The sequence below is a fragment of the Scyliorhinus torazame genome, chromosome 4 (assembly GCF_047496885.1).
Source record: "Scyliorhinus torazame isolate Kashiwa2021f chromosome 4, sScyTor2.1, whole genome shotgun sequence".
NCBI lineage: Eukaryota > Metazoa > Chordata > Chondrichthyes > Carcharhiniformes > Scyliorhinidae > Scyliorhinus > Scyliorhinus torazame.
Genome location: NC_092710.1, coordinates 170,539,753 through 170,552,561, shown reverse-complemented (window position 1 = coordinate 170,552,561; position 12,809 = coordinate 170,539,753). Strand labels below are relative to the sequence as shown.

General features: G+C 49.2%; 1 protein-coding gene across 1 annotated transcript; it reads right to left on the bottom strand.

The window, feature by feature from the left end:
• Positions 1-5,407: 5,407 nt before the first annotated feature.
• On the bottom strand, positions 5,408-6,121 carry LOC140411442 (putative nuclease HARBI1). The gene has a single exon (XM_072500546.1). It carries the CDS (start codon positions 6,119-6,121, stop codon positions 5,408-5,410), a length of 714 nt encoding a protein of 237 aa, XP_072356647.1.
• Between the last annotated feature and the right edge of the window lie 6,688 nt (positions 6,122-12,809).

Genomic DNA, 12,809 nt, shown 5'->3' with positions numbered 1-12,809 from the left:
GAACTGCGTCAGTATCTGCTCAGCAAAGGCATCGCCTCGAGCAGAACGACCAATTATAACCCGCGGGGAAATGGGCAGGTGGAGAGGGAGAACGCGGCAGTTTCGAAGGCTGTCCTTCTGGCCCTACGGTCGAGAGGTCTCCCAACCACCTGCTGGCAGGAGGTCCTACCCGATGCCCTACACTCCATTAGGTCGCTCCTCTGCACGGCCACGAATGAGACCCCTCACAGCCGCTTGGTTTTCTTCCCCAGGAAGTCCACCTCTGGGGTCTCGATTCCATCTTGGCTGACGGCGCCGGGACCTGTTCTTCTCCAGAGGCACAGGAGGAGCCATGAAATGGACCCGCTGGTCGAGAGGGTCCGATTACTACATGTGAACCCCCGATACGCCTACGTCGAGTACCCCGACGGCAGGCAAGATACGGTTTCCCTCTGGGATCTGGCAGCCGCTGGTGTTCCCCCACTACAGACGCCCCCTCCCTCACTGCTCCCCTGTGGGATCCGGCACCCACTACTCCCCCCCCCTCCCCCCGGTCCCACTCCCCGTCGGCGGACACCGACCGCGCGCGCCCCGTAGCGCCCCCCCTCTACACACCCCGCCGGCGCCGGCACCGCTGCCCCCAGCCCCAGCTATTTCCCCTGAGCCCTGATCCCCTACCCCGACCCAGGCCAAGGCTCCGACCACCGTGCTCCCGGACGTACCCTCAACTAAGACGTCCGTGTCTGCCGCATCACCGCCCGAGCTGAGGAGGTCGATGAGGACGATCAGGCCGCCGAAACGAATGGACTTATGATGGCACTTCACCCCCCGTGGACTTTATTTTAAACAGGGGGTGAATGTGATGAATGGTTATTGTATTACTGTACCCTTATCATTATGTAAGGTGATGTCCCCTTTAAGACCGGGCTTGGAACCTTGGGGGACTCCCCCTCCGGCTCCGCCCACCTGGGAGTCGTATATAAGGGGCCGCCTTGCAGGCGGCACCCAGTAAGCATCTGTCTCGGCACTAGGCTAGTTCTTAGCTTATTAAAGCCTTCTTTACCGTTTTACTCTTTAGCGTCGTTACTGAGGGTAGAACAAGGTGGAAGACCAACCAAATGACATTCATCTCAGGAAAAAGTCCAACCTGGCCCCTCCAGCCCAGCACAAGCGTTCCTACCCCCCAACCTCCACCTCCCATTGAGGACCCCCTCGGCACCCTGGGGTCAACTGTGGGGAGGTTACTTGCTCCCTTTCCATCACACAGAGTACAACCTGTCAAGTCGCAATTTTTCAAGACTTACCAGTGGGAATCCCGACTGGAGTGGTTAGAGCATCCCAGAAGGCAGTTGAATGGGGTCTCCTGCTCAATAATTACATTTAAATTAGGTGCAATGAGCCAAGTCTGTCAGTAACCATATCTGGGCTGTTGGAGCGGGCTGGGAAACTCGCAATGGGTTTGATGCCAGGTGCCCAACCCATTTTTTTGTCAGACGCCCAATTCCATGGGTCGTCGCTAGCTAGCGGACCCAGAGAATTCCTCCATAAGAGTCATTTCAGGAAGGAAATTTGGTGCGAATTGTGCTGGCCGTTCTGGCACAATTCCCATCACAATCATCCCTAACTTAATCTTTTTTTTGGAGTCAGGGAGAGTCGCACTGAAAATGTGATGAGTGAGACCTGAAGACCTCAGCAAGGCCAGATCCTCAGAGAGAGGGGTGCAATTTTAAAGTGCATCGCAGAATAACCCTACAGACTCCCCCTTCTCACCAACAGAAAAACCCTTTCTCATTGGCAAAGATTCCCCACCAATCGCTGTCATCAGGTCCCCCCACAAGTGAGCAATACTCTACTATGGGCTCATCAACGGCCCCCTCAGTCCCACTCCTTGATACTGCCAGGTTGCACTGCTCGGGTGACTTCAGGCAAACATGGGCAAGGAAACCTCCTGCTGATTACCACACCCACAATCAGCTGATGAATCAGTACTCCTCCATGTCCAACACCACTTGGAGGAAGCACTGAGGGTGGCAAGGCAAAGAAGATACTTTGGGTGAAGGTCTTCAATGTCCACCACCAAGACTGGCTCAGTGGTAACACCACAGACCAAACTGGCCAGGTCCAAAGGATATAACTGTTAGATTGGGAATGCAGCAGGTGGTAAGGAGACTAACAAGAAGGAAAAACATACTTGACCTCATCCTCACCAATCTGCCGGCTGAAGATGCATCTGTACATGACAGTATCGTTAGAAACGATCCTCCATCGTGCTATGTGGAACTTACACTGCACCAAATGGGATAGATTTTGAACAGAGCTAACAATTCAAGATTGTGCTTACCCAGTTAGTATCACATCACCGCTTACCATCTGCATAACACCCGCACCTCCCAATACCACAAATAATTTATTGGTCCTTGAGATGGAATGGACAGCAAACTTGCAGGGATTGCCAGGTGGACATTGGAAGGTGATCCTAAAGGCAGGAGTCAGACTTTGTCAAACAATAATGAACACCAGAGTTTATCTGACAGTGAGTCGTCATCATCCGCCATCCCATGGACAAGGCCCGCTGATACTGCCTGCCCAGGGCCAACACCCTGCAATGATGCTGGTAGGACCATCAGAGGGGGGAGTGTTGCTAACTTTTGGTTGGTTCTTAATTTGGCTCTATTTAATCACGTTTGCTCAAGAGTCGCCAGGTATCTTTTGACACCGCCACAAGGTTCAGAACCGAATACTGATCAATGACTCGATACACCAGTTAGTAAGTTCAAAAGCAATGCTCATTTATTTACACACAGTCAAATCTACTCATGCATAAACTCTACAAAACTAAAACTACCATTATTACTAAGGCCTATACGTAGTTCGGGTGCCCACTCAGTCATAGGAAAATGGCGGTTGCTCAGTTTGAGGCTGCTGGGTTGAGCTGTTCACAGGGTAACAACTAGGAGCGTCTATCTCGTAGCGAGCGTTGACTTGGAACTTACTTGGTCTGTTGTAGCTGCTGGGCTGGTCTCTCTCTTCGCTGAGAGCCAAAGCCAAAGGAGAAAGATTCTCCCTTGGGGATACCTTTTCTACTAAAAAGGGTTTTGCGCTCTTTTGGGCGGGCCTTGAACTTGGCCTCATCTAATTGGGTCTTTCCCAATCATCGGTATCGATTTTCCTCCAATAGAGGGGTGGTTCCCTGATCGCTGGGCGTGTCCTGGTGACTGTCAGTCTGCTTTGTCTTAGCTTCTTCTGGCGCCGGGGAGTCTGCCTTAACATAGTGTATCTAAATGTTTCCCTTTTGTCCCCAGAGATGGCTCATTAGTATGTAGATTGTTTGGTAGTTTCTGTCCTGTCTGAGAGTTTAAGGGTCTAATCAACAGACAGAGCTTGCACCTGCTTGTTTCTTAGCATTGTCCAATTTTCCCTGCGGTCTTTGCAAGTGTCCATTTTGTAATCGGGACGTGGCCATCCCAGATGGCTACAGGAGGAGGAGCTGAGATGGTGGGATGGAAAGGCAGGAGGGCAAGGTAAGAATGTGAGTGGATATGGGAAAGGGGGCACTACTTGGAACGGGGTTGGGGGGCAGTGTATGGAGAGGTGGGACAGGACAGTGGAGCTGCCGATGGCCAGGCCTCTTAGTTGGAAAATCTGATGGTGATGCGATTGTGCTGTGTGCGACGGCCCTGGAGCAGACGTTGGGTGGCCTGCCATGCCAGCCCGGGCTCCATTACTAATTCTTACTGGCCATCCTTCTCACCCTCCTTGTCAGATGAAGCCTGGCGTCCTTCCTCCTCCTATAGAATGTCCCCCCACCCCTCTGCTGCGCGATGTTGTGCAGGATGCAGCAGGCCAGCACGATGATTCGAGACCCTCCTGGAGCTATATTCGAGCACCCCATCAGAGCAGTCCAGGCATCGGAAGCACATTGTTACGACACCCCTACAACTACAGTTACAACTACAGTTAGTGCACAGTCAATTCCAGCCCCACTTGACCCGGACTCGCAACACAATTGAATTAACTAATCATTCTTAGAAAAATGAAAGCACAATTACTTTTTATTTATGACAAGAACCGTAGGGAAACATGCAGCAAATACAACAGGTTAACTATTAACTAATACCTCATTCCCACTTTATCTTGCACCCCACCCTCTATACACACGCACACACACGCACACAAGACAGACAAAAACAGAGGGACGGAAAAGGGTAAAAATCATAAATGAAAGGAATACGAGTCTTTGTTTCAGATAATGGTTTTTAGCACATCTTTCTTCACAGCAAGCTTTCAGGTTAAAGTCTCTGATTGCAACCTGTACCGGTCTTCTCTGAAGAATCATCAATTCATTCATTCATGTTCTCAGTAGTTTAGAAATACAGTACTCACAGCTTTTCTGAAGAGACTCCTTACTTCGCTTCAAACTTTGCTTTCAGCTTCTGCTTTGTATTCGGGCCTCTGTAGTTTCAGGAAAACAGCACTCACAGTAGGGTTTCTGGAGACAGATAGTACTCACAACAGGATTCCTGGAGAGAGATAGCACTCATGGCCGTCCACTTGGAGAGGGAAAGCATTCACAGCAGGCTATCTTGAAAGAGATACCACTCACAGCAGGGTTCCTGGAGAGAGATAGTACTCACAGCAGGCTATCTGGAGAGAGATAGCACTCACAGCAAGCTATCTGGAGAGAGATAGCACTCACAGCAGGCTATCTGGAGAGAGATGGCACTCACAGCAGGCTATCTGGAGAGAGATAGCACTCACAGCAGGCTATCTGGAGAGAGATGGCACTCACAGCAGGCTATCTGGAGAGAGATAGCACTCACAGCAGGCTATCTGGAGAGAGATAGCACTCACAGCAGGCTATCTGGAGAGAGATGGCACTCACAGCAGGCTATCTGAAGAGAGATGGCACTCACAGCAGGCTATCTGGAGAGAGATGGCACTCACAGCAGGCTATCTGGAGAGAGATAGCACTCACAGCAGGCTATCTGGAGAGAGATGGCACTCACAGCAGGCTATCTGGAGAGAGATAGCACTCACCACAGGCTATCTGAAGAGAGTTCACAGGTTCTTACCCCTGGGCTGCCAGAATCAAAACTAAAACCTTCAGATCTCTGAACCATCCCACGGGAAAAGATGCAATTACCACTCATTTCTGGGCAAAATACAGCCTTTTGGGCCGGTTCATTGGGCCCCAGCCAATCAATCAAATCAAGTTTAGCCCTTCTCTCTTTGTTTGGTGTCAACATGTCTGAAGTATCTGTTCAAACCAGCAGGAACTGGAATTCTTTCCAGTAAGTACTGAATTATTCTGCTTGAATTAAAGATACAGGCTACTTAAAGAGGCGTAGCCATTAATCATCCATGGATCAAAATAAGAATGGCAAAATAAAATAAAGGACAAATACGGGGGAATAAACAGGAAGGACCCTTATAGCATTTTTAGAGCGTCGATGCACCGCCCAATGACGCTCCTGGTTGCTGCATGTGTGTCGTTATAGTAGTTCACCACATCGGTCTGGGGCCTCCGAACAGGTATCATTAGCCAAGACCTCAGCAGGTAACAGTTGTCGCCCAAGAACAAACCCCTCATCCGAGGGAGTACCTCGAAGGTACCGGGAACCAACGGGTGATCCAGGATGTATACATTGTGCACGTCGCCTGGGTATTGGTGCATGATATGCAACTGGTGGTCGCACACCAACTTCACACTCAGGGAGTGGAAGCCTTTCTGATTGATGAAGGGAACCCCCTGATGAGCTGGTGCTCGGGGAACTTGTGTTCCATCAATTACCCCCTGGACCTGAGGCATGTCAGCGATGACGGCAAATTTTGCTGCCCGGGCATCCTGGTGGGGTTGGTCCATATTGAAGTTTACATAGTCCGCTGCCCAGGCGCATAGGGCACCTGTCACAGTGCAGATCCATTTGTGTACGGATGTCTGAGAGATCCCAGAAAGGTCCCCGCTCGGCCCCTGGAAAGACCCAGAGACATAAAGATTCAGGACGGCAGTCATCTTGACGGCCACCAGGACTGGGTATCCGCTTCCATACCCACAAGGTGTCAAGTGCGTTATCATCTGGCATAGGTGATGCACGGTCTCCCTAGTTAGCCAAAGTCTTTGGCGGCACAGGTGGTCCGGCATCTTCTCGAAGGTGACGGTATACATGTGGCCTAATGTGGCACCTCCTTTGCACCTCCTCTTTGGCGTGTTGGATGGCCGGCACTGAAGCCTCACCGGCTGGCCATGCTCTTCTGAGGCAGGCTCCTCTTGTGTACAGTCTTCCCCAAGAAGATCCTGTGCCTCCAGCCTTCGTTAAGAGACCTACACCCACCTCTCAGCCATTCCCCAAGATATGTTGCCTTTCACACTGCACCCCTGTCCCCATCAGCGAGTGACACTGGGGAGCTTCTATCCACACCACCCGTCCCTGTCAACAGGGGTACCAGTGGCTGTCACAATCCCTGTCATTGATAGGTTTTGTGGCTCCTTAACTGTCTCCCCTGTGGGGCTTACTGTGGGTGTCCTCATTGGGTGGGCAATTGTTATCCGTCCAGTAGGGTGCACCTGGTTGTGCGGTGGAGTGGGTCATGGTGTGCCACCAATCGCCTCGATGCTTAGAGGCTTGTCTATGAGTAGGTCCTACAGAATGTGCGTCTGCAGACAACATAGCTGTAGTATGATGTGGGCCCTGGCTGTGACACACAGGTTGTGACAGGATGGATGGGAGCAGGGGGGCGGTGGATAGACAGGGCTTGGAGACAGCTGGCGGTCCTGCTGAGTGGGTTCGCTGATAGTGTCACTGGTGAGGTCTCTGTCCTGAGAAGGGCAGTGTGCCAGGGAGGGCGCCAAAGGCCAAGGTGCATGTGTCGTTTGTTTGAGGTGAGCTCTGCCAATCTATTGGCAGTGCCATATTATATTATTATTAGCATTATTATATTATATTATTAGCATTGCGCAGGTCAAGGAGACACAGCCGGAGTGAGAGAGATACAGATACAGACAGTGATAATTTGCTAGTTTGGTGCAGTAAGGTAACCAGGAAAGGTAAGTGGTTAATCTAATTGTGCTGTTTTTCAGTTAAAAGTGCAAGGTAGTGTCTGATTGGCTGAAGCTGCCCCCACCATAAACTTAAATTAAACTAATTAATTAATTAGTGATGGCTGGTCAGGTGATGTGCTTGAGCTGCTTGATGTGGGAGCTGGCAGATCCCATTGCGAGCTGCAGCGACCACATCTGCAGTAAGTGTTGGCTGCTCGAAGAGCTCCGGCTCAGAGTTGATGAGCTGGAGTCTGAGCTTCAAACACTGAGGCACATCCGGGAGGAGGAGACTTAACTGGACACTGTGTTTCAGGAGGCAGTCACACCTGTCAGAGTAAGTAGTTTAAATCCTGCTAGTGGCCAGGGACAGCAGGGTGTGACTGCAATTCAGGCAGGTAAAGGGAACCAGCAGTCAGGAACTCAGGATCCTCAGCCCTTGACTCTGTCCAACAGGTATGAGGCACTTGCTCCCTGTGTGGTTGGCGAACAGGGTTGCAGGAAGGATGAGTCAGCTGACCAAGGCACCATGGTTCAGCAGGCCATTCAAGGGGAGGGAGTAAATAGGCAAGTTGTAGTTGTAGGGGATTCTATTATCAGGGGGATAGATAGTATCCTTTGTGAGCAGGATAAAGAGTCCCACATGGTATGTTGCCTGCCCGGTGCTAGGGTGCGGGACATCTCTGACCGGCTTGAAAGGATACTGGAGAGGGAGGGGGAGGATCCAGTTGTTGTGGTCCATGTCGGTACCAACAACATAGGCAAGTCTAGGAAAGAGGACCTGTTTAGAGATTATAAAGAGCTAGGATTCAAATTAAAAAACAGGTCCTCACGGGTCATAATCTCCGGATTACGGCCCGAGCCACGTGCAAATTGGCATAGGGAGGCAAGAATAAGGGAAGTTAACACGTGGCTGAAAGAGTGGTGTGGGAATGAGGGGTTCCTTTTCATGGGACACTGGCATCAATTTTGGGACAGGGGGGACCTATACCGTTGGGATGGTCTCCACCTGAACCGAGCTGGGATCAGTGTTCTGGCGAAAAGAGTAAATAGGGTGGTCAATAAGACTTTAAACTAAAGATTGGGGGGGAAGGGAAAGTCAGGGAACCAAGAGGTGAAGTAATCAGTGGGAAGCGTAGCTGCTTAGGAATACAAAAAAGCATGAAAAGACAGAACTCAGGAGAGGTTACAATAGTCCCCATCCCACAAAATATGACACAGTGTATGGAAAGGCTCAGTAAACCAAGGTCCACCACACGAAGAAAACAAAAAGGGACGGTCAATAGAGAATTAAAGGTGCTATATTTAAATGCGCGCAGTGTATGGAACAAGGTAGATGAGCTTGTGGTCCAGATTATGACTGGCAGGTATGATGTGGTAGGCATCACAGAGACATGGTTGCAGGGGGTTCAGGACTGGCATTTAAACATCCAAGGATTCACAACCTATCGAAAAGACAGAGAGGTGGGCAGAGGGGGTGGGGTTGCCTTGATAATTAGGAATGAAATTAAATCAATAGCACTAAACGACATGGGGTCAGATAATGTGGAGCCTGTGTGGGTAGAGTTGAGGAACCACAAAGGCAAAAAAACCATAATGGGAGTTATGTACAGGCCTCCTAACAGTGGTCAGGACCAGGGGCACAAGATGCACCACGAAATAGAAAGTGCATGTCAGAAAGGCAAGGTCACAGTGATCATGGGGGACTTTAATATGTAGGTGGACTGGGTAAATAATACTGCCAGTGGACCCAAGGAAAGGGAATTCATTGAATGTTTACAGGAGGGCTTTTTGGAACAGCTTGTGATGGAGCCCACGAGGGAACAGGCCATTCTGGACTTAGTGTTATGTAATGAGCCAGACTTGATTAAAGATCTTAAAGTAAGGGAGCACTTAGGAGGCAGTGATTATAATATGGTCGAATTCAATCTCCAATTTGAAAGAAAGAAGGTAGAATCAGATGTAAAGGTGTTACAGTTAAATAAAGGTAACTACAGGGGCATGAGGGAGGAACTGACGAAAATTGACGGGGAGCAGAGCCTAGTGGGAAAGACAGTAGACCAGCAATGGCAGGAGTTTCTGGGAGTAATTGAGGACACAGTACAGAGGTTCATCCCAAAGAAAAGAAAGGTTATCAGAGGGGGGATTGGGCAGCCATGGCTGACAAAGGAAGTTAGGGAATGCATCAAAGCAAAAGAGAAAGCCTATAATGTGGCAAAGAGTAGTGGGAAGTCAGAAGATTGGGAAGGCAAAAACAAACAGAGGATAACAAAGAGAGAGATAAGGAAAGAGAGGATCAAATTTGAAGGTAGGCTAGCCAGTAACATTAGGAATGATAGTAAAAGTTTCTTTAAATACATTAAAAACAACGGGAGGCAAAAGTTGACATTGGGCCACTCCAAAATGACGCTGGTAATTTTGTGATGGGAGACAAGGAAATAGCCGAGGAACTGAATAAGTACTTTGCGTCAGTCTTCACAGTAGAAGACATGAGTAATATCCCAACAATTCCGGAGAGTCAGGGGACAGAGTTGAATATGGTAGCCATCACAAAGGAGAAAGTGCTAGAGAAACTAAGAGGTCTAAAAATTGATAAATCTCCGGGCCCAGATGGGCTACATCCTAGAGTTCTAAAGGAGATAGCTGAAGAAATAGTGGAGACGTTGGTGATGATGTTTCAAAAGTTACTGGAGTCAGGGAAAGTACCAGAGGATAGGAAAATCGCTGTTGTAACCCCCCTGTTCAAGAAGGGAACAAGGAAAAAGATGGAAAATTATAGGCCAATTAGCCTAACCTCGGTTGTTGGCAAGATTCTAGAGTCCATTGTTAAGGATGAGATTTCTAAATTCTTGGAAGTGCAGGGTCGGATTAGGACAAGTCAGCATGGATTTAGTAAGGGGAGGTCGTGCCTGACAAACCTGTTAGAGTTCTTTGAAGAGATAACAAATAGGTTAGACCAAGGAGAGCCAATGGATGTTATCTATCTTGACTTCCAAAAGGCCTTTGATAAGGTGCCTCACGGGAGACTGCTGAGTAAAATAAGGGCCCATGGTATTCGAGGCAAGGTACTAACATGGATTGACGATTGGCTGTCAGGCAGAAGGCAGAGAGTTGGGATAAAAGGTTATTTTTCGAAATGGCAACCGGTGACGAGTGGTGTCCCGCAGGGTTCAGTGTTGGGGCCACAGCTGTTCTCTTTATATATTAACGATCTAGATGACGGGACTGAGGGCATTCTGGCTAAGTTTGCCGATGATACAAAGATAGGTGGAGGGGCAGGTAGTATGGAGGAGGTGGGGAGGCTTCAGAAAGATTTAGACAGTTTAGGAGAGTGGTCCAAGAAATGGCTGATGAAATTCAACGTGGGCAAGTGTGAGGTCTTGCACTTTGGAAAAAAGAATAGAGGCGTGGACTATTTTCTAAACGGTGACAAAATTCATAATGCTGAAGTGCAAAGGGACTTGGGAGTCCTAGTCCAGGATTCTCTAAAGGTAAACTTGCAGGTTGAGTCCGTAATTAAGAAAGCAAATGCAATGTTGTCATTCATCTCAAGAGGCTTGGAATATAAAAGCAGGGATGTACTTCTGAAGCTTTATAAAGCATTAGCTAGGCCCCATTTAGAATACTGTGAGCAATTTTGGGCCCCACACCTCAGGAAGGACATACTGGCACTGGAGCGGGTCCAGCGGAGATTCACACGGATGATCCCAGAAATGGTAGGCCTAACATACGATGAACGTCTGAGGATCCTGGGATTATATTCATTGGAGTTTAGGAGGTTGAGGGGAGATCTAATAGAAACTTACAAGATAATGAATGGCTTAGATAGGGTGGATGTAGGGAAGTTGTTTCCATTAGCAGGGGAGACTAGGACACGGGGGCACAGCCTTAGAATAAAAGGGAGTCACTTTAGAACAGAGATGAGGAGAAATTTCTTCAACCAGAGAGTGGTGGGTCTGTGGAATTCATTGCCACAGAGGGCGGTGGAGGCCGGGACGTTGAGTGTCTTTAAGACAGGAGTTGATAAATTATTGATTTCTCGAGGAATTAAGGGCTATGGAGAGAGAGCGGGTAAATGGAGTTGAAATCAGCCATGATTGAATGGTGGAGTGGACTCGATGGGCCGAATGGCCTTCCACTCCTATGTCTTATGGTCTTAATCCCCTGCTTCCCGTGCAGTGGGGTAGTGCTTCTGCAGAGTGCACTGAGGAGTGTCAGTACCTGGTGTGTCACTGATTGAGCTTGGCCACGGCCATCCCATTGACGAATCCATGGAGCTGTTAGCAAGTCACTCCCCACTACTCTCCCCGGCCCTGTCAGCTCCCCCCCCCCAACCACCACCACCCCCCAGCGAGTGCTCCAATTTAAACCCTTTTTAAAATTGTGCTTACCTTCTCTCCCTCAGCAGCTATGGTGTCCAGGTCCCTTTTGTTAATACCTGTCGCAAATCACACACAGGAGATCTCCCACTGAGAGGGGCAGAGCATCGTGGAGGCTCAGAGCATAGAGTGTCAAGCCTGCTAATTGTACTTAAATGACTGCAAATACCGGTTTTGCTTGCCGCTGCTGATGTGGGGCGTGACCTCGTTATCGCCACCAGCGAGGGACTGGAGCACAGCATCCAATTCGGCGCTGGGTACGGACTTCAATTTTGGCCGGCATCCAATTCTCTGTCCGCTCGTGGTTCGCGTTTGTGGAGTTGCGAGGTAGATTATTTTGCCCTTATTTTTATTTCAGATTTCCAGCATCCACAGCATTTTGCTTTAATTCAGGTTGCTGTGAAATCTGCAAAAGGGTTTGTTCAGTGGGAAGGGGCACTTGAATTTTTGAAAGGGGGTTGGTGGGAAGACTGGCCATTGATTGTTCTTTCTTTCTCATGTATTGTATTTGAGATTAGTATGTCGCCTGGAAAGAAATGTAAAATATTTGCAATAAAGCATGTTACCAATAAAACCCCAGGGTATCCAGAACATCAGTTCTTCTTTCTCACCATCTGATTGATGCTAACGATTCTGGTGTCGAACAGAAATGTAACATAAAGCAGGTATTTAGTAAATCCATGGCATTAACAAATAAAATTACAATCTATTATCACAAATTTACCAAAACGTGTATTGTTTTAATTCATAAAGAACATTTTCCACGATTTATATAATGACAGAAACCGCTGGCTGGAAATTAATCCCAGCATACTGAGCAGATGAATACTCAATACATTCATATCCAATCAGATAATGTGGGTGTTACCTATTTATTAGCAATGGTATTTTATGGGCGGGATTCTCCCATCTGACAGCAGAGTGTTGACGCCGTCCTAAAAACTGGAGAGTTTAACGACGGTGCCATTGGACTGCTATGTGCAGCGATCCTCTGCCCTACAGAAGGCCAGCACGGCACTGGAGCGACCCACGCTGCTCCAGCTGCCGATACCGGCGTAAAATGGTCGGCGCAGGTCTGCGCATGCAAGCTGCAACCGATGCGAATGCGCGGTAGCCTCCTTCTCCGCGCCGGCCCCGACGCAACATGGCGTAGGGCTACAGGGGCCGGCGCGGAGAAAAAGAGGCCCCCACCACAAGAGCCCGGCCCGCCGATCGGTAGGCTCTGATCGTTGGCCAGGCCACGGTGGAGGCCCTCCCCTGGGGTCAGACCCCCCCCCCCCCCCACCCCACCAGGTCGCCCCCGACAGGATCGGCTTAGAGGTCCTTCCGGGTACATAGAACATAGAAAATACAGCACAGAACAGGCCCTTCGGCCCACGATGTTGTGCCGAACCTTTGTCCTAGATTAATCATAG

Coding starts and splice junctions, on each gene's coding strand:
- LOC140411442 (XM_072500546.1), bottom strand. CDS start 6,121: ATGCCGGACCACCTGTGCCGCCAAAGACTTTGGCTAACTAGGGAGACC.